Below are 20,288 nucleotides of genomic sequence, written 5' to 3' on the forward strand. Positions count from 1 at the left end.
TAGCTATTGAGGGAGTGCAGCGTAGGTTCACGAGGTTAATTCCCAGGATAGCGGGACTGTCATATATTGGAAGATTGGAGCGACTGAGGTTGTATACACTGGAATTTAGAAGGATGAGAGGGGATCTGATATAAGATTATTAAGGATGTAAACATGAGGAATTCTGCAGATGCTGGAAATCCAAGCAACACAAATCAAAGTTGCTGGTGAATGCAGCAGGCCAGGCAGCATCTCTAGGAAGAGGTACAGTCAACGTTTCGGGCCGAGACCCTTCGTCAGGACTAACTGAAGGAAGAGCTAGTAAGAGATTCGAAGGAGGGAGGGGGAGGGGGAGATCCAAAATGATAGGAGAAGGCAGGAGGGGGAGGGATGGAGCCAAGAGCTGGACAGGTGATTGGCAAAAGGGGATACGAGAGGATCATCGGACAGAAGGCCCAGGGAGAAAGAAAAGGGGGAGGGGGGGAAAAACCCAGAGGATGGGCAAGGGGTATAGTCAGAGAGACAGAGAGAGAAAAAGGAAAGAGAGAGAGAAAGAATGTGTGTATATAAATAAATAATGGATGGGGTACAAGGGAGAGGTGGGGAAAATAAAATGTGTAGCCACTGGGAGATCCTGCTTTCTCTGGCGGACAGAGCGTAGGTTTTCAGCAAAATGATCTCCCAGCCTGCGTTGGGTCTCACCAATATATAGAAGGCCACATTGGGAGCACCGGACACAGTACATCACCCCAGCCGACTCACAGGTGAAGTGTTGCCTCACCTGGAAGGACTGTCTGGGGCCCTGAATGGTGGTAGGGGAGGAAGTGTAAGGGCATGTGTAACTCTTGTTCTGCTTACAAGGATAAGTGCCAGGAGGGAGATTAGTGGGGAGGGATGGGGGGGTACGAATGGACAAGGGAGTCGCGTAGGGAGCGACCCCTGTGGAAAGCAGGGGGGGGAGAACGAAAGATGTGCTTAGTGGTGGGATCCCGTTGGAGGTGGCGGAAGTTACGGAGAATAATATGTTGAACCCGGAGGCTGGTGGGGTGGTAGGTGAGGACAAGGGGAACCCTATTCCTAGTGGGGTGGCAGGAGGATGGAGTGAGAGCAGATGTGCGTGAAATGGGGGAGATGCGTTTGAGAGCAGAGTTGGTGGTGGAGGAAGGGAAGCCCCTTTCTTTAAAAAAGGACATCTCCCTCGTCCTGGAATGAAAAGCCTCATCCTGAGAGCAGATGTGACTTCTCTAACTTCCGCTATGAACATTGACTTCTCTAACTTCCGCTAATGCCCCAGCTCCCCCTCGTACCCCATCCATTATTTATTCATATACACACATTCTTTCTCTCTCTCTCTCCTTTTTCTCCCTCTGTCCCTCTGACTATACCCCTTGCCCATCCTCTGGTTACCCCCCACCCCTTGTCTTTCTCCCTGGGCCCCCTGTCCCATGATCCTCTCATATCCCTTTTGCCAATCAATTGTCCAGCTCTTGGCTCCATCCCTCCTCCTCCTGTCTTCTCCTATCATTTTGGATCTCCCCCTCCCCCTCCCACTTTCAAATCTCTTACTAGCTCTTCCTTCAGTTAGTCCTGACGAAGGGTCTCGGCCTGAAACGTTGACTGTACCTCTTCCTAGAGATGCTGCCTGGCCTGCTGCGTTCACCAGCAACTTTGATGTGTGTTGCTTGAATTTCCAGCATCTGCAGAATTCCTGTTGTTTTTATCCTCTGAAATATACTTTGGAGATCTGGGTATTGCTGACAAGGATCGTGCTTTCAGGGCTTTCCTTAGTGTTTATTCAAAAGGGATGGTGGAGCATTTTCTGAAGTATTTTAGGTTGTGAGGTTATTGCTGTTCAGCAATATGTTCAAGCAATCAAGCAATCATAAAATATTGACAATAATGTCCAAATCAGAATAAAGTGTTCCTTGATTAGTTACTCTGATCAAATGGTTTTCATATTCACTCACTGGCCACATAAAGAACAGAGGTTTTAGGTGCTCTTCCCAACAGCCCCAAGTTACTATAGTCTGACAAGTAAATGACACATTCAACAGCTAAAATTTGGCAGCTTTCTGCAAATAGATTTTCAAGCTATGAGAAGGGTTGTTGCTTTTGTGTCCTGCGCTTGGAAGGACAAGTGTCCTGAGTGGAAGTTTCCTTGAGGCTCCATTGCCAACAATTGGCTGAGTTCTTGAAAATATCTGCACAATGAGTTAGAATGACCTGGGTTTCACCGAAGCTTTTTGATAAATACAAATCACTTGGGCGCCTTTGTTTTACAAGCTGTTTCTATTCAGGCTCAGTCTTTCACCCAGGTTCATATTGCTGATTTTTTCTTCAATAATTTAATTTTTAAAGTGTGTTTATATTAATTCAATTTAATATAAATGAAATGTGTAAAAGTACTCTTTGAAAGGGACCAAAAATTATTTCCAAATTTAGGGTACATCCAGATATTTTCTGCACAAATTTAGGGCTCAGCACAGAAACAATGCGTGCTGGGTTGAGAGTCAAGCTAGCAACTCAGCCTCGTCAAAAGAAAACAGTCAAAATGCTGTGGAAACGGCAAAGATGCCGTCCAAGAAACAACACAACAGAGGCAATTGAGACAGAGCTCAGAAATTAGAAAGGTGCAATTACGCAGACAGGATAGGCACCAAATAGTCAACAGGACATGGAGGAACAGATTAAAAGACTATGGAAAGGTGCAGAAACAGCAGGTTTGTGGTAATAAGAGACTAACTTCACCAGTATTGATTAGAACTTTGTTAATACAAGAGGCTTAGGTCTGGATTTCTTAGTCCAGAGTCCAGACTTTAATCAAACGGAGAATTTGTGGTTGGACTTGAGAAGGTCTGTTCATTCATGATCCCCATGCAATCTGACAGAGCTTGAGCAGTTTTGTAAAGAAGAATGGGGAAAAATTGCAGTCTCCAGATGCGTAAAGCTGATAGAGACCTATCCACACAGGCTCAAGGCTGTAGTTGCTGCCAAAGGGGCGTCTACTAAATACTGACCTGAAGGGGGTGAGTAATTATGCAATCAATTATTTTGTGTTTCGTAATTATAATAATAGAGACCAAGTTTGTGGAAATTTGTTTTCACTGTGATACCAAAGAGTCTTTTCTATTGATCAGTGTCAAAAAAGCCAAATTAAATTAAATCCACTGTGATTCAATGTTGTAAAACAATTAAACATGAAAACTTCTGTGGGGGGGGGGGTTGAGTACTTTTTATAGGCAGTGTATACCCCAAAACTAGGACCAGTATGTTCTCTCCTCCAGCTGGACTCTGCACATAATGTTTCAAGAAGCTACACCTTCCTATGACTCAGCCACTCCAGGATATTAATTTTGTTGTTTTTAAGCTATTCCTGTGTAGCTTTGGCTTTTTGCTTGGGGTCATTGTCTTGCTGAAAACAAATCTTCTTCAGGTTTTCCTCCAGGATTTCCCTGAATTTTGCTGCATTCATTTTACCCTCTACCTTCACAAGCCTTCCAGGGCTGGCTGCAGTAAAGTATCCCCTCGCCACAGCATTATGCAGCCACCACCATGCTTCACAGTAGGGATAGTGTGTTTTTGGTGCAAACTGTGTTTAGTCTGATGGCCAAAAAGCTCAATTTTGTTTTCATCAGACCATAGAATCATCTTCCAGTTGACTTCAGAGTCTCCCACATGCTTTCTGGCAACTCCAGCCAAGGTTTCATATGAATTATTTTTCCAACTGTGACTTTCTGTTTGCCATAAAGCTACGACTGGTGAAGCACCCAAGCAACTGTTGTTGTGTGTGCAGTCTCTCCCATCTCAGCCACTCAAGCTTGTAACTTTTCCCGAATTCTCATAGGTCTCTTGCTGGCCTCCCCCACTAGTCCTGTTCTTGCATGGTCACTCAGTTTTTGAGGAAGGCCTGCTCTAGGCAGATTTACAGCTGTGCCATATTCTTTCCATTTCTCCATGATTGTACTCCAAGGGATATTGAGTGACTTGGAAATTTTCTTGTATCCATCTCCTGACTTGATCTTTTAAATAACCTTTTTGTGGAGTTGCTTAGAGGATTTTTTTCTTTAATGGTGTAATTTTTGGCAGGATACTGACTTGCCAGCAATTGGACCTTCCAGATACAACAGATGTTCTCAGGCAAAGGTACGGAAGAAATGTGGCAAATGTTCAGGGGATATTTGTGTGGAGTTTTGCATAGGTACGTTCCAATGAGACAGGGAAATTATGATAGGGTACAGAAACTGTGATGTACAAAGGCTGTAGTAAATCTAGTCAAGAAGAAAAGAAAAGCTTACGAAAGGTTCAGACAGCTAGGTAATGTTAGAGATCTAGAAGATTATAAGGCTAACAGGAAGGAGCTTAAGAAGGAAATTAGGAGAGCCAGAAGGAGCCATGAGAAGGCCTTGGCGTGCAGGATTAAGGAAAACCCCAAGGCATCCTACAAGTATGTGAAGTGTAAGAGGATAAGACATGAAAGAATTGGACCTATCAAGTGTGACAGTGGGAAAGTGTGTACAGAACAGGAGGAAATAGCAGAGGTACTTAATGAATACTTTACTTCAGTATTCACTGAGGAAGATCTTGGTGATTGTAGTGATGACTTGCAGTGGACTGAAAAGCTTGAGCATGTAGATATTAAGAAAGAGGATGTGCTGGAGCTTTTGGAAAGCATCAAGTTAGATAAGTCACTGGAACCAGATGAGATGTACGCCAGGCTACAGTGTGAGGCGAGGGAGGAGATTGCTGAGCCTTTGGCAATGATCTTTGCATCATCAATGGGGACAGGAGAGGTTCTGGAGGATTGGAGGGTTGTGGATGTTGTTCCCTTATTCAAGAAAGGGAGTAGAGATAGCCCAGGAAATTATAGACCAGTGAGTCTTACTTCAGTGGTTGGTAAGTTGATGGAGAAGATCCTGAGAGGCAGGATTTATGAACATTTGGAGAGGTATAATATGATTAGGAGTAGTCAGCATGGCTTTGTCAAGGGCAGGTATTGCCTTAGGAGCCTGATTGAATTTTTTGAGGATGTGACTAAACACATTGATGAAGGAAGAGCAGTAGATGTAGTGTATATGGGTTTCAGCGAGGCATTTGATAAGGTACCCCATGCAAGGCTTATTGAGAAAGTAAAGAGGCATGGGATCCAAGGGAACATTGCTTTGTGGATCCAGAACTGGCTTGCCCACAGAAGGCAAAGAGTGGTTATAGATGGGTCATATGCTGTATGGAGGTCGGTCACCAGTAGAGTGCCTCAGGGATCTGTTCTGGGATTTTACTGTATACTGTACCAGCAGTTATGGTCAAAATGACAATAAAAAGTGACTTGACTTGACTTGGCTTGAAATGACCTACCTGGATGAGAAAGTGGAGGGATAGGTTAGTAAGTTTGCTGATGACACAAAGGTTGAAGGTGTTGTGGATAGTGTGGAGGGCTGTCAGAGGTTACAGTGGGACTTTGATAGGATACAAAAATGGGCTGAGAAGTGGCAGATGGAGTTCAATCCAGATAAGTGTGAAGTGGTTCATTTTGGTAGGTGAAATATGATAGCAGAATATAGTATTAATGGTAAGACACTTGGCAGTGTGGAGGATCAGAGGGATCTTGGGGTCCAAGTCCATATGATGCTCAAAGCAGCTGTGCAGGTTGACTCTGTGTTTAAGAAGGTAGTAGAGGACCCTGGTCAGACCCCACTTGGAGTACTGTGCTCAGTTCTGGTCGCCTCACTACAGGAAGGATGTGGAAACCATAGAATGGGTGCAGAGGAGATTTACAAGGATGTTGCCTGGATTGGGGAGCATGCCTTATGAAAACAGGTTGAGTGAACTTGGCCTTTTCTCCTTGGAGCGACAGAGGATGACAGGCGACCTGACAGAGGTGTATAAGATGATGAGAGGCATTGATCGTGTGGATAATCAGAGGCTTCTTCCCGGGGCTGAAATAGCTACCACAAGAGGGCACAGTTTTAAGGTGCTTGGAAGTAGGTAGAGAGGAGATGTCAAGGGTAAGTTTTTTTACTCAGAGTGGTGAGTGCGTGGAATGGGCTGCCGGCAATGGTGGTGGAGGCAGATATGATAGGGTCTTTTAAGAGATTTTTGGAGCTTAGAAAAATATAGGGCTATGGGTATCCCTAGTAATTTCTGAGGTAGGGACATGTTCAACACAACTCTGTGGGCCAAAGAGCTTGTATTGTGCTGTAGGTTTTCTATGTTTCTATACATGAGTATTTTTACTACAATCAATTGAAACACCTTGACTGCACACAGGTGATCTCCATTTAACTAATTATGTGACTTCTGAAACCAATTGGCTGCACCAGTGATGATTTGGTCTGCCATATTAAAGGGGGCAGATACTAATGCAATCAGTTATTTTGTGTTTATATTTGTAATTTTCTTAGATCACTGTAGAGATCTGTGTTCACTTTGACACGCGAGAGTCTTTTTCTGTTGATCAATGTCAAAAAAAGCCAACTTAATTCCATTGGGATTCAATGTTGTTAAACAATAAAACATGAAAACTTCCAAGGGGCTGAATACTTTTTATAGACACTGCAAGTCAGGCCAAATTACTGGCCTGATAGTGATTAAATAATTTGGGAATAGTGACCATATGTTTTAAGATCGATGTGAGTGAGGATAAAGTGAGAAGGTACTGAATTGATAAGAGGGTAAATATGTCAGGCAACACACATCAAAGTTGCTGGTGAATGCAGCAGGCCAGGCAGCACCTCTAGGAAGGGGTATGGTCGACGTTTTGGGCCGAGACCCTTCGTCAGTTCCTCAAGTTTGCGATAACAAACTAAAGGTTCTTAAGGATAACAGGGGGAATTTGTGCTTGGAGTCAGAACAAGTGGCTAAGTGATGTGTTAGTGGTTACCAAGAAAAAGAAATTGGAAAATAGGGAAAGAGTGGAGCATGCCAATGTGCTGGGACATTTTGAGAATAAAGAGGGGGCAGTACTGGCTCTACTGAAAAGTATTAAATTGGATAAATCTCTAGGGCCAGATGGCATACTACATAACCCAGAATATTGAAAGAAGCAAGTGAGGAGATTGCTGGGGCTTTGACAGGATCTTTGTGTCTTCACTAGCAATAGGCAGATCCCACAAATACTAGAGAGTGGCAAATGCTGTGCCTTTGTTTCAAAAGGGAAATAGGGATAAACCAGGTCAGGCTTCCATATCTGGGGTCCAAAGGCCCCTTGGTTAATGGTGGGGGTCTGTGCCATAAAATGTTGGGAACCCCTGATCTAGGTAATTCTGGATCAGTGAGCCTCACATCAGGGAAGCTATTGGAGAGGATACTGAAGAATAGGATTTAAGAACATTTGGAAAGACGTGACTTGCTTAGGGACACAATCAAGTTTTTTGAGGAGGTGGCAAAGGAGTTTGATGAGGGTAAGCCAGAGGACATTATCGACATTGACTTGAGTAGGGCATTTGGCAAGGTCCCTCATGGTAAATTGATTCAGAAGTTAAGCTGCATGAGATGCAAGGTAATTTGTATGTTTGGATTTGGAACTGGCTTGCCTATAGAATCAAAGAGCAAATATGAAAGGTTTTTATTCTATAGAACATAGAATAGTAAAGCACATTACAGGCCCTTCAGCCCACAATGTTGTACCGACCCTCAAACCCTGCCTCCCATATAACCCCCCACCTTAAATTCCTCCATATACCTGTCTAGTAGTCTCTTAAACTTCACTAGTGTATCTGCCTCCACCACTGACTCAGGCAGTGCATTCCACGCACACCACTCTCTGAGTAAAAAACCTTCCTCTAATATCCCCCTTGAACTTCCCACCCCTTACCTTAAAGCCATGTCCTCTTGTATTGAGCAGTGGTGCCCTGGGGAAGAGGCGCTGGCTATCCACTCTATCTATTCCTCTTATTATCTTGTGCACCTCTATCATGTCTCCTCTCATCCTCCTTCTCTCCAAAGAGTAAAGCCCTAGCTCCCTTAATCTCTGATCATAATCCATGCTCTCTAAACCAGGCAGCATCCTGGTAAGTCTCCTCTGTACCCTTTCCAATGCTTCCACATCCTTCCTATAGTGAGGCAACCAGAACTGGACAAAATACTCCAAGTGTGGCCTAACTAGAGTTTTATAGAGCTGCATCATTACATTGCGACTCTTTAAACACTATCCCTCGACTTATGAAAGCTAACACCCCATAAGCTTTCTTAACTACCCTATCTACCTGTGAGGCAACTTTCAGGGATCTGTGGACATGTACCCCGAGATCCCTCTGCTCCTCCACACTACCAAGTATCCTGCCATTTACTTTGTACTCTGCCTGGGCTGGAGTTCCTTCTGCAGGGATTGTTGATTCAACCTTATCGATGATTTGGATGAAAATGTAGGTGGATGGATTAACAGTTGACAACAAGATTGGTAGAGTTATGGACAGCATTTAGGACTATCAAAGACTGCGATAAGACATAGATCAGTTATAGATATTGGCAGATAGAGTTTTAATTTCGGCAAATATAAGGTGTTATGTGAGGAGGCCAAATAAAAGAAGGAAGTGCGCTTTGCCTCCAGTACATCCTTGGGTTATATTGGTTGTTGACAGAAATTGTTCATTTCACTGTATGTTTCAACGTACATGTGATAAATCAGTGAAACTGAGTCTGAAAGGATAAAATTACTGGACGGTACAGGTTATTTCGTATGAATTGGCATCAAGATCAGCACAATATTGTGGGCTGAATGGCCTTGTCCTGTGCTGCACTGTTCTATGCTCCATGCAACCCCAACTACAGATATGTATAAAGACACTCTGGCAGTCAGAGCCATCACTGTTGCAATTACATCCTCATATACAGTACTTGCAAAAACCAGGCACATAAAAAGAAAGCAACGCACACAAAAAATGCTGGTGGAATGCAGCAGGCCAGGCAGCATCTATAGCATCTATAGGAAGAGGTACAGGACGAACCCCTGATGAAGGGTCTCGGCCCGGAACATCAGCTGTACCTCTTCCTTGTGTGTGCTGCTTGAATTTCCAGCATCTGCAGATTTCCTCGTGTTTGCACATATATAGAAAGTTAGGGTGCCTGAAACTTTTGCACAGTGCTGTACTTGCCAACATGAAATGGAGAGTGTGTTTGTAAATCTGGCGGGAACAAACGATATTGGGAATAGTGAGGGTGGAGCGCCGCAGGAGGGGTCGGGGGCAGGTGGCAGAGAGGGAGTGCCAGGGACGGGGGTGGGGCTGGTGGCGTGATTGCAGCCACACCTAACCCTGAGACTTCAGGCAAAGTCATTTGATTCCAAACAATTGGTTTATTGATCTTTACAGAATGTGTCTCTGGTGCTGCCAGCTCTCTCCCCTCTCCCTGCCCCCTTTTCCCAACCATGACTCCCCTCTCCCTGCCCCCTTCCCACTCACAGTCCACAGTAGAGACCCAGATCAGAATCAGGTTTATCATCACTCACATTTGTCATGAAATTTACATTTTTTTGCAGCAGAGGCAGTGGAGTGCAATACATAACGTCACTACAGTATTGTGCAAAAGTATCAGACACCCTAGCTATATATACTGAAAATTCCAAATCTTGGCTGTGGATAGTGCACCCATCCTCATGATCATCAGTATTTAGAAAGACAAGGCAGTAAGGGAGGATGGCCTCCTTTCTGTTTCTTTACAAGGCATGCACTATCCTAACTTAAACGTATATCAATCTCATTACTGGTTCAAAGTTCTGGAACAATGGATAGCTTTGTTGGAGCATTTTGACACCCTCCATAAGCAACAGCTCAAGAATAAAGCTCATAACTAGAAGTTGATAATAAGTACACTTTTTGATAAGATGCTTGTGTACTGAAATTAAATCACAAACAAGAGAAAATCTGCAGATGCTGGAAATCCGAGCAACACTGGGAGATCCTGCTTGTTCTGGCGGACATAACGTAAATGCTCGGTGAAGCAGTCTCCCAATCTGCTTCGGGTCTCACCGATATACAAGAGGCCACACTGGGAGCACGGAACACAGTATCTGACTCCAACAGACTCACAGGTGAAGTATCACCTCACCTGAAAGGACTGCTTGGGGCCCTGCGTGGTAGTGATGGAGGAGGTGTAGGGTCAGGGAACTCCCAGTGGCCACCCATTTTGACTCCACTTCCTATTCCCATTCTGATATGTCCATCCATGGCCTCCTTCACTGTCATGATAAGACCACACTTAGGTTGGAGGAATAACACCTTATATTCCATTTGGGTAGCCTCCAACCTGATGGCACAAACATCAATTTCTCAAACTTACAGTAATGCCTCCCCCCTTCACAATTTGCCGTCTCCTTTTCTCCCTCTCACGTAATCTCCTTGCCTGCTCATCGCCTCCCTCTGGTGTTCCCTCCCTGCCCCCCCTTTTCCTTTCTTCCATAGCTTTCTGTCTCTTTCACCAATCAACTTCCCAGCTCTTTACATCATCCCTCCCCCTCCAAGTTTCATCTATCACCTGGTGTTTCTCTCCCCCCACCCCACCTTTCAAATCTACTCCTCCGCTTTTTTTCTCCAGTCCTGCCAGAGGGTTTCAGCCCGAAATGTCAACTGTACTTTTTTCCACAGATGTCACTGAAATCAAACAACTGGATTTAGAAAGGATATAGTGTGCAATTTTGGAAACAAAACTGCATGAATCCTTTGAAATGTGATAAAAACAATCACTTTTATTAAAAATGATCAAAAGTAATTATTTTGTAAAATGAAGTTTAGTTTAAGCCAAAAATTAGTTGCTGCATCAAACATGTTACTAAGCTTAACAATATTGTTTCGTACAGATTTCGAAAGAAAAATTCTGTTGTGGAGTCGTTATCGAATTTAATATCAAAACAAGGGGCTGACCAACTAACAGAAGGTACAGTCAATTTTTGGTTAAATATATTATTGACCACAAGGTGTTGTAAAGTTTAACTGGTTATTTGGTACTTTGGTTTTATGATAAGAAAGGACTTTGTGCGATATGCAGAAGAGTCGTGACTCAGTGAGACTAGTAACATGCTGCTGAGGTGAGATTTAGTAACGATTTGGAGCAATGGGAATATTCAAAATCGCGGAAGAAATAAATAAACGATGTTTATGTAAGAGGAAATTGAGTTTAAATGGAAATAAATAGATTTAGATGAACAAATAGATAGAATAGTCAGAATCGTTTTCCCATGGCAGGACTATCATAACCGAACAGGCATAGGTTCGAGTGACAGGAAGGAGTTTCAGATAAGATCTTGAGGGGAGAGCTGGTTGATACCTGGAACTCATAGCAGGTCGTGGAGCCTGATATCATCATTATGTTTAAGTGACAGTTAGCAAGGTATTGAAATAGGCAAAGCATGCAGATTATGGGCCAAAAGCAGGCAAATGGGATTATGTGTAGATGGGCAAAAAGATGGGCATTGGCAATGTCATGCAAAGAGCCTGTTTCACTACTGTACTATTCTATGGTTCTATGAAGGCAACATGTGAGCCTCAGCAAGAATTATCCAGTTTAATTCATTAGAGACTTCAGTTGGTGTGTACACAGCAAGACCAAAGGATAGAAATGAAGGAGATACTAAATGTGTACTTCGATCTAAAATGCACCAAGGAGAAGGTTATGGAGGATGTTAAAAAGAAGAGCATATTGGATCTTTTGAAGTTTCTATGACCTGATGAGATCTATCCCAGGTCACTGAGGGAGGCAAGAGAGGATATTGATTGGACCTGATAAAGAGATTTTTATACCCTCTTTAGCCACAGGCAATGTCCGAGAAGACTGAAGAATTGCCAAGCTGATGATTCTCAGAATAGATAAGATTAGCTTTACTTGCCACATGTACATCACAACATTAAAACATACAGTAAGATGTGTCATCTGAGTCAAATCAAATCAACAAGGATTATGCTGGGGAAGCCCACAAGTATTGCCATGCTTCCAACACCAACATAGCATGCCATAAAATAGTAGCGATGGTCTTGTCCTCATGGAGTTGTGTGGAGGAGGTCATATCTTATAAATATTTAAGTTTCTTGAGGAGGTGATGAATGTTGTTGTTGAGGGAGGGTCAGTAGATATTGCATAAGTGGACTTCGGTAAAGTTTTAGGTTTATCCAAAAAATAATGGCACATGGGAATCATGGAGATTGATAGATTGGATTCAGATTTGGTTTTGCCATAGAAGACAGATGGTAATATATATAAATTATCAAAAAATTCATATATATATATATATAAATAAATTTTGGAAAGACAAACCAGTGTAGGTAGACAGAGTGCTATAAAAGGTGTTTAGCACACCGGCCTTCATCATTTGGGCTACTGATTATAGGATTTGGGAGATAATGTTGCAGTGGTATAAGTGGTTTGTGAGTTCCTACTTGGAGTACTGTTTTTGGCCATCCTGCTATAGGAAAGATGTGGTTAAATTGGAAAGAGTGCAGAAAAGATTTAAGAAGATGTTGTCAGGATTAGAGACCCTGATTTATAGGAAGACATTGTCCAGGCCAGATCTTTATTCTTTGGAACATAGGAAAATGTTCTAGAGCAGGGATTCCCAACCTGGGCTCCACAGACCCCTCTTTTAATGGTAGGGGTCCATGGCATAAAGAAAGGTTGGGAACCCCTGCATAGAGGTTTATTAAAAAAAAAAGGATGGTCACAGACCAAGGAGACATAGGTTTAGCATTAGCAGGAAAAGACATAAAATGGACTTGAGGGGGCACTTTTTACATAGAGAGTTGTGAGTGTTGTGTACCGTTCAGCTGTGTCTTCTAATATACAGAAACAAACTACAACAAATTCACAGTGCATCACATTATAGGTACAATTACTATTTACTTGCAAGGGAAGCTACTCCACATATTATCCTATGGTACAAACAACCCTCCTTTATATATTTTACAGACAGCAGTAATTAGGTTGTTCCATTTTTTAGTTCCTGCCACTTGTTCCTCAATTTGTCTTTAGAAGCTGTGTCCTGCTTTTCTCTGTTGTCAAAACATCCTACCCGCCATAAAACACTCACATTTTCCTATAAGCCTCCATCCAAACCAGCAAAGCACTTTGGGGGTATCTCACAGGTTCCATTTTGTCACATTACACTTTACAAAAGTTATAAATTCATAAAGACTTCAGGGTTACAGATATGTTTCCACATTCCTTTTTGTCATTTCATGACAACACCATAATCTTCAAAGCACAACTGTTAAGGTATGAATACAGTAATTAAAGTGATTTCAGATATTCATATATAATTATGCAGTCTCAGAACTTCAGTTAAACAAAATTCCCTTTTCATAGCTTTTCATAGTCCATACCAACAGGTTCCCATTTTTGAAATCCTCTCCTTCTTAGGTACTTATTTTCAATATACTCGCCTCCATCTATGCTTCACAAAATCACAAATGAATAGTGCTATTATTATGATACCAATGACTATACCCTAATGTAGGTTAGTCACCCACCATCCACTTCCTGGTATGTTAAAATTATGAAACTGATCTCCCACTTCATCTTTTTGGTGGCCTCCTGCATTTGATTCTCACAGCGAGTTACATCTTCGGGTTCATCTGGTACGTAAGTACAACATTCTTGTCGAATCAGGGTACATGTGCCTCCTTTCTCAGATAAAATAAAGTCCAAAGAGATTTGGTTTTGCAGTGCTACTGTATGGACTGCCACCAATTCTGCCACCAATTTAGATATTGCTTATAGCATTCAATCGAGAGCACTTACAGTTTCATTTGCTAACTCTTCCAGTGCTGATGCCACGTTAATCAGCTGCTAAGCTGCTTTACCAGTTCCATAGGCAAGTGTTACCGTCCCCAGGGACAACACCAAGACCTTTCACTCTGGGGTTAGCATTGTCATATGGGGTGTATGTACATCCTCTAAAACACTCGTTGTTTCTACATTTAGCTCCCCATCTTCCCCCAGTGACATTGTAGCTATACTGATGAGGGGAGCGGGAGTCTATGTTTCTGACTCCCATCACCGTTGTACCAAACATGTCCAGGACAGAGGGCTTGGACCAATTAAAATAACAGTTCATCTCTGTTCCATTAAAGGGCACGGGTAAAAGGGACACGCCCATTTCTACATGGGCCAGGACAGCCTTACAAACCCAGCAACTTCAGACATTGGTCTTGTTTGCACAATCGTAAGTCGGTCATAGGAAATTGTTTGTGGAAGTTGCCATAGCAGCCGACCATAAAAAGAACCTTATCAAAGGCTTTACTGAAGTAAATGTGGACTACATCTACTGCCCTATTGTAATTGAGTGTGTTAGTAACTTGTCCAAAAAACTCAATCAAATTTGTGAGATGTGATCTCCCACAAACAATACCAAATTACCTACTTTACATATTAGACTTATTGGTCTATAGTTCTTAGGTTTTTCTTTGCAGTCCTTCTTAAATGGAGGCATAACACTAGCCACCCTCCAATCTCCCAGTACCTTAACCATCACTAATAATTATGCAGAAAGCCCATCCAGGGATCCACAGTGTTCATGGAAGAAATCAGGCTGCAAAGTTTTATCTACTTTCATACATTTTAAGAAATACAGCACCTCTTCTGCTGTAATTTATCTTAAACTTATTTTGGCTAGTAGTTAAGTGGCTGATATTCTTAATTATATTGTTTTTCATCAGAGGAGATGCATGCAGAGATGTGCTATGCTGAATGTCTACTTCAGAAGGCAGCTCTGACATTAGTGCAGGTAAGAAATGGCTTCTGTACTGAAACTTGGCTGTCTTTACTAAGAAAAAATAAGCAAAAAAAATCTCCAAGCTAGTATGATAATGTATTTAATTGTAAATGACCTATTATTGACTTTGAGGAGAATGAATGCTTTGCAATTTAATTTCAGAGTCCCAAAGCTCTGCAGCATGGAAGCAAAACCCAACATTTTCATGCCAGCAAAGTTGCCCAACTAAGTTGGTCCTAATGGCCTGGTAATGCCCCACGTCCCTCGCAGGAGTTTCCAGGCTGGGAGCCACCACCCTCGGTTAATGGTAGGGGTCCATGGCATAAGAAAGGTTGGGAAGCCCTGCTTTAAATCTTCCCTATCCATGTGACCAGCTCTTTCAAAGACCTGGCAAAGGGACAATGAGCCATGACTTGTACCATTTCAGGCATGGACTCACTGGAAAAAAGCAACAACATTGACAAAACAGCTTGATTGTTGTATACAACAGGAATTCTGCAGATGCTGGAAATTCAAGCAACACACATCAAAGTTGCTGGTGAACGCAGCAGGCCAGGCAGCATCTGTAGGAAGAGGTACAGTCGATGTTTCAGACCGAGACCCTTCGTCAGGACTAACTGAAGGAAGAGTGAGTAAGGGATTTGAAAGTTGGAGGGGGAGGGGGAGATCCAAAATGATGGGAGAAGACAGGAGGGGGAGGGATGGAGCCAAGAGCTGGACAGGTGATTGGCAAAAGGGGATACGAGAGGATCATGGGACAGGAGGTCCGGGAAGAAAGACAAAGGGGGGTGGGACCCAGAGGATGGGCAAAAGGTATATTCAGAGGGACAGAGGGAGAAAAAGGAGAGTGAGAGAAAGAATGTGTGCATAAAAATAAGTAACAGATGGGGTACGAGGGGGAGGTGGGGCATTAGTGGAAGTTAGAGAAGTCAATGTTCATGCCATCAGGTTGGAGGCTACCCAGATGGAATATAAGGTGTTGTTCCTCCAACCTAAGTGTGGCTTCATCTTTACAGTAGAGGAGGCCGTGGATAGACATGTCAGAATGGGAATGGGATGTGGAATTAAAATGTGTTGCCACTGGGAGATCCTGCTTTCTCTGGCGGACAGAGTGTAGGTGTTCAGCAAAGCGGTCTCCCGATGCAGACTGGCGAGACCCGACGCAGACTGGGAGACTGCTTTGCTGAACACCTATGCTCTGTCCGCCAGAGAAAGCAGGATCTCCCAGTGGCCACACATTTTAATTCCACATCCCATTCCCATTCTGATATGTCTATCCACGGCCTCCTGTACTGTAAAGATGAAGCCACACTCAGGTTGGAGGAACAACACCTTATATTCCATCTGGGTAGCCTCCAACCTGATGGCATGAACATTGACTTCTCAAACTTCCGCTAATGCCCCACCTCCCCCTCGTACCCCATCTGTTACTTATTTTTATGCACACATTCTTTCTCACACTCTCCTTTTTCTCCCTCTGTCCCTCTGAATATACCTCTTGCCCATCCTCTGGGTCCCCCACCCCCCCCGTCTTTCTTCCCGGACCTCTTGTCCCATGATCCTCTCCTATCCTCTTTTGCCTATCACCTGTCCAGCTCTTGGCTCCATCCCTCCCCCTCCTGTCTTCTCCTATCATTTTGGATCTCCCCCTCCCCCTCCAACTTTCAAATCCCTTACTCACTCTTCCTTCAGTTAGTCCTGACGAAGGGTCTCGGCCTGAAACGTCGACTGCACCTCTTCCTACAGATGCTGCCTGGCCTGCTGCGTTCACCAGCAATTTTGATGTGTGTTGCTTGATTGTTGTATTAGTGTTTTGTTCAGAAATTAATATAGTGGACAGTGATCAGCTGTTTCATCTGGTCCATGCATTCAGAACCATAGGAGAAACCACAAACAACATTTTACTGGGCACGTGCTGGACCTGGGTAGTAGGCAACCTGGGAAGATGGCAGAAGTTAATATTGATTTGGCCAGATAGAAACTGGATAGATTTATGACACAAAATATGATGTTATCTGAGAAGTTTGAGACTGACAATATGGTGGATGCAGCAAGTTCAGGAGGGACAATACAGATGAGGTGGGGTTGAACACTCCCATCTCACACTTTAGTCATTGGCCCGATGAGGATAGCAATGCAGGTGTATAGCTGGGGCCTTGACAGAGACTTTTGTAACTGTGAACAAGGCCCCAGAAGACTGGAAATAACTCTTTCTTTCCCATTTTTTAAGGGCACTGGGGCATACCTAGTTATTTATAGGGTGGTAGGTCTATTCAAGGAGATTCTTGGGAACAGGACATTCTTGCATTTGGTAAAACATGTGTCTGTTGGCATTGTTGGCATGACCTTCTCTGGGAGAGTCCTGTCTCAAATAGAGTACACCATAACAGGGTAGATTATGATGCCAAGAGTCCATCTCATTGTATAAGAGATCTGTTCAGAGTCTGTTAACAGTTGAATATAACCTGTCCTTCAGCCTGGTGGTATGGTTTTCAGGCTTTTGTACCTTCTGCCTGTTGGGAGATGGAACAAGAGGAAAAGTCCAGGGTGGGTGGGGTCTTCGATTGTGCTGGCTGGTTCACTGAGGCAGTGAGAAGTCTAGACAGAGTCCATAGATAGGAGGCTGGTTCCTGTGATGTGCTGAGCTGTGTACGTAACTCTGCAGTTTTTTGCAGTCACATGCAGAGTAGTTACCATACCAAGAAATTGATAAGTGTTGACAGGGACATGTTGAAATTCTGTAGCGTCTTGAAGTAGAGACATTGCTGAGGTTTGTTGGCCATGACAACGTGGTTAGACCAGGACCAGCTACTGGAGATGATCACATCTCAGAACTTGAAGCTCTCAGCCCCCTCAACCTCAACACCGTTGATGTGGACAGGAGCATGTATACTGCCCTGTTACGTGATCGGCAACAATGATTTATCAATTGCGGCAGGTTTCATAAAAACAGACAAACATTTATTAAACTCTGCTCAACAAGTAGTGAAAAGTATTCAAACAACTGACATAACCGGAAATTAACTGCTATACGGCAACTCTGGAACAGTTCTTAAAAGGGTAAATGCAAAAACAGTTCTTAAAGTGGTAAATCGAACAGTCTTAAAATGGTAAATTCGAAAGTCCAAGTGATTTACACAGTCAATAAGGAGAGACTTCTCTGGAAACAGATTTCTTCGAAGATGTGACGTTACTGCTGATTCTCCAAAAGATTCATGACGAAGGACATAATACAGCTTAAAGGAACTGACCTTTTCCTGGAGAGTGAACACTGCACAACTTTCCCTGCTCTTGCAGGAGTTATCTCAGATACAGGTCACTATATTATGAACGAATCCTCAATAAGGTCGATCCTTTATAAAGCCGCCGAACGACTCCAACTTTATTCCGATCCTTCAGGTTCCCGTCCTTTAATAAAATCTTCACTCTCGAATACTACTGAAAAGGGGAAATTATAGATGCAACACACAAACCTGGCAGCAATTGGCGAAACTGCCAGCACCAATCTTTGCACCTTAAAATAGAAAGAAAAACTCCGTTTTAAAACAAAACTGCGTCATGACAATTACGCAGCATAACGGAGTAATTGACGAACTAACACAAAACTGAACTGAAAACTAACTGCGTCACACCAGGGGTCTCCTTTATACGCCTGGAGTTTTTGGACGGATGGACTCGGTCGGCTCGGGTCAGCTGCTTCCAAGGTATCAGCAAGTTGACAGTGCCTGGAGGTTTATGGCAGGGAGTTTTTCCCTTTTGCCGCCTGCTATTGGGGACTTGGAAGTCGATCTTCTCGGGGCTTTGAGGCTATTTTTTTTACTGTGCCTAAGGTCTGTTCTTTATCAAATTACTGTATTGCTTTGCACTGCTGTAACTATATGTTATAATTATGTGGTTTTGTCAGTGTTAGTCTTTGGTCTGTACTGTTTTCTGTGATATCACTACGGAGAAAGATTGTATCATTTCTTAATGCTTGTATGCATTTCTAAATGACAATAAAAGAGGACTGAGTGTTCTCATAATCTAAAACAATATAGATGCCAGCAGAGTGAGCTGAGGGGTGTTCTGAATTAGGATTCCTGTCACATTTGTCAGTCGGAGTCTGTCACCCTCTGAGCGAAACTACCCCACACACAAGTTGGAGTTCCTTGCATTGAATTAGGTTCTGGTGGATAAGCTAAGTGACTATCTAAATGGTGCCAAGTTTGAGGTGAGGACAGACAACAACCTATTAACTTATATCCTGACCTTGGGGAGATTGTATGCCACAGGCCATTATTGGTTGGTGTGGTTGTCTTTGTGCTTTGTATTAAGGGGTGACAAATTATCTCAACGTCATGAGGACATGACTAATTTTGCTGGGGGGGGATGGGGGGAGAGTGTAACACCCTGGGAAAGGTTTCACTGCTAACATAATGGTATTTCTGTAGAAGCAGTGTGTGGGTTATGGTTAGAGATAACGGGGGCTTTGGAATGTGAGCCGTCCAATCAGGGGAGCAGGTTTTCGTGTTGTGTGTGAACGGGGGTCCTTTGTTCGGCAGGAGATGAAGAGAGAAGACGCTGGAGAGAACCGGTCGTAGGATTCAACCCAGTGGGGGACCGGCATATTAGGAGCCCCAGTGGCTTTCCAGCGTGTCAAGGAGAAAACAGTGGGGCATATGAATTTGTTTGAGGTATTGGTGCACCTGGATGATCCCATAGTGTTTGGGCCCACCTTGGAGGAATATGAAGTGAGGCTACTGAAGGTGCTGGGCTGTCTGAAAGCTGAAAAGCTAAAACTTTCCCTGGACAAATGCCAGTTCTGCAAGATGTTTGTCAACTATGTTGGGCACATAGTCTCATAGATGGAGTAGATATGGACCTCTTTCTGCTTCAGGTTTTGGTTCCCTCCTGATTTAAATCCACTACCATCCTGGTACCGAAGAAAAACAACATAATATGCCTTAATCACTGCCATCCAGAAGCTTAATGTACATCACCATGAATTGATTCACGCATCAACTCCATCTTTCAAGACAACCTTGATCCACTGCTGAAGCAGGCAGTTGACACCTTCTCTCTGGTCCTACACTCATCTCTGGAACATCTGGACAGTAATGACACTCAAGTCAGACTCCAGTTTTGCCGCCAATACTTTTATTCCAAGCCAAGTCATCACTAAATTCTGGGCCCTGAGAGTTAACGTCTCCAACTGGAACAACAGACAACAATCAGCAAGGATAGGCAGCAACACCTCTACCACAATTATCCTCATCCCCCTCTTATGGTCCTTGTATACTCATAACTGCATGGCCAAATTCTGCTGTAGATCCATCTACAGGTTTGCAAATGATGCCACTGTAGTGGACAGCATCTCAAATAATGATCAGCCGAAGTAGAGGAATGAGATAGAGCCTGGTAACATGGTGTCATGATGGCAATCTTGCCCTCAATGTCAACAACACAAAAGAGATGGTCAGTGATTTTAGAAAGAGGGCTATTACATATCCCGTGGGTATCTTGTGACGGTCTTATGAGCATGATGTAATGGTCTTGCGGAGGTCACCTGATGTAATTTTCCCGCCAGTGAGGTCACATGCAGTACATACGGAAATCGGGGGTCTGCAAAAGCCAGCAC

At 43.4% G+C, this 20,288-nt stretch overlaps 1 protein-coding gene across 2 annotated transcripts in view; it reads left to right on the forward strand.

Annotated features, from left to right (window-relative positions):
• LOC140211760 (tetratricopeptide repeat protein 39B) overlaps positions 1-20,288 on the forward strand; it is a 341,074-nt gene that overhangs the window by 189,720 nt on the left and 131,066 nt on the right. For both annotated transcript variants that reach the window (XM_072281904.1, XM_072281903.1), the window contains 2 exons: positions 10,769-10,845; positions 14,616-14,683. In XM_072281904.1, the coding sequence (XP_072138005.1) occupies positions 10,769-10,845; positions 14,616-14,683 (145 nt within the window). The remainder of the gene's footprint in view (positions 1-10,768; positions 10,846-14,615; positions 14,684-20,288) is intronic.

The sequence above is a fragment of the Mobula birostris genome, chromosome 17 (assembly GCF_030028105.1).
Source record: "Mobula birostris isolate sMobBir1 chromosome 17, sMobBir1.hap1, whole genome shotgun sequence".
Lineage (NCBI taxonomy): Eukaryota > Metazoa > Chordata > Chondrichthyes > Myliobatiformes > Myliobatidae > Mobula > Mobula birostris.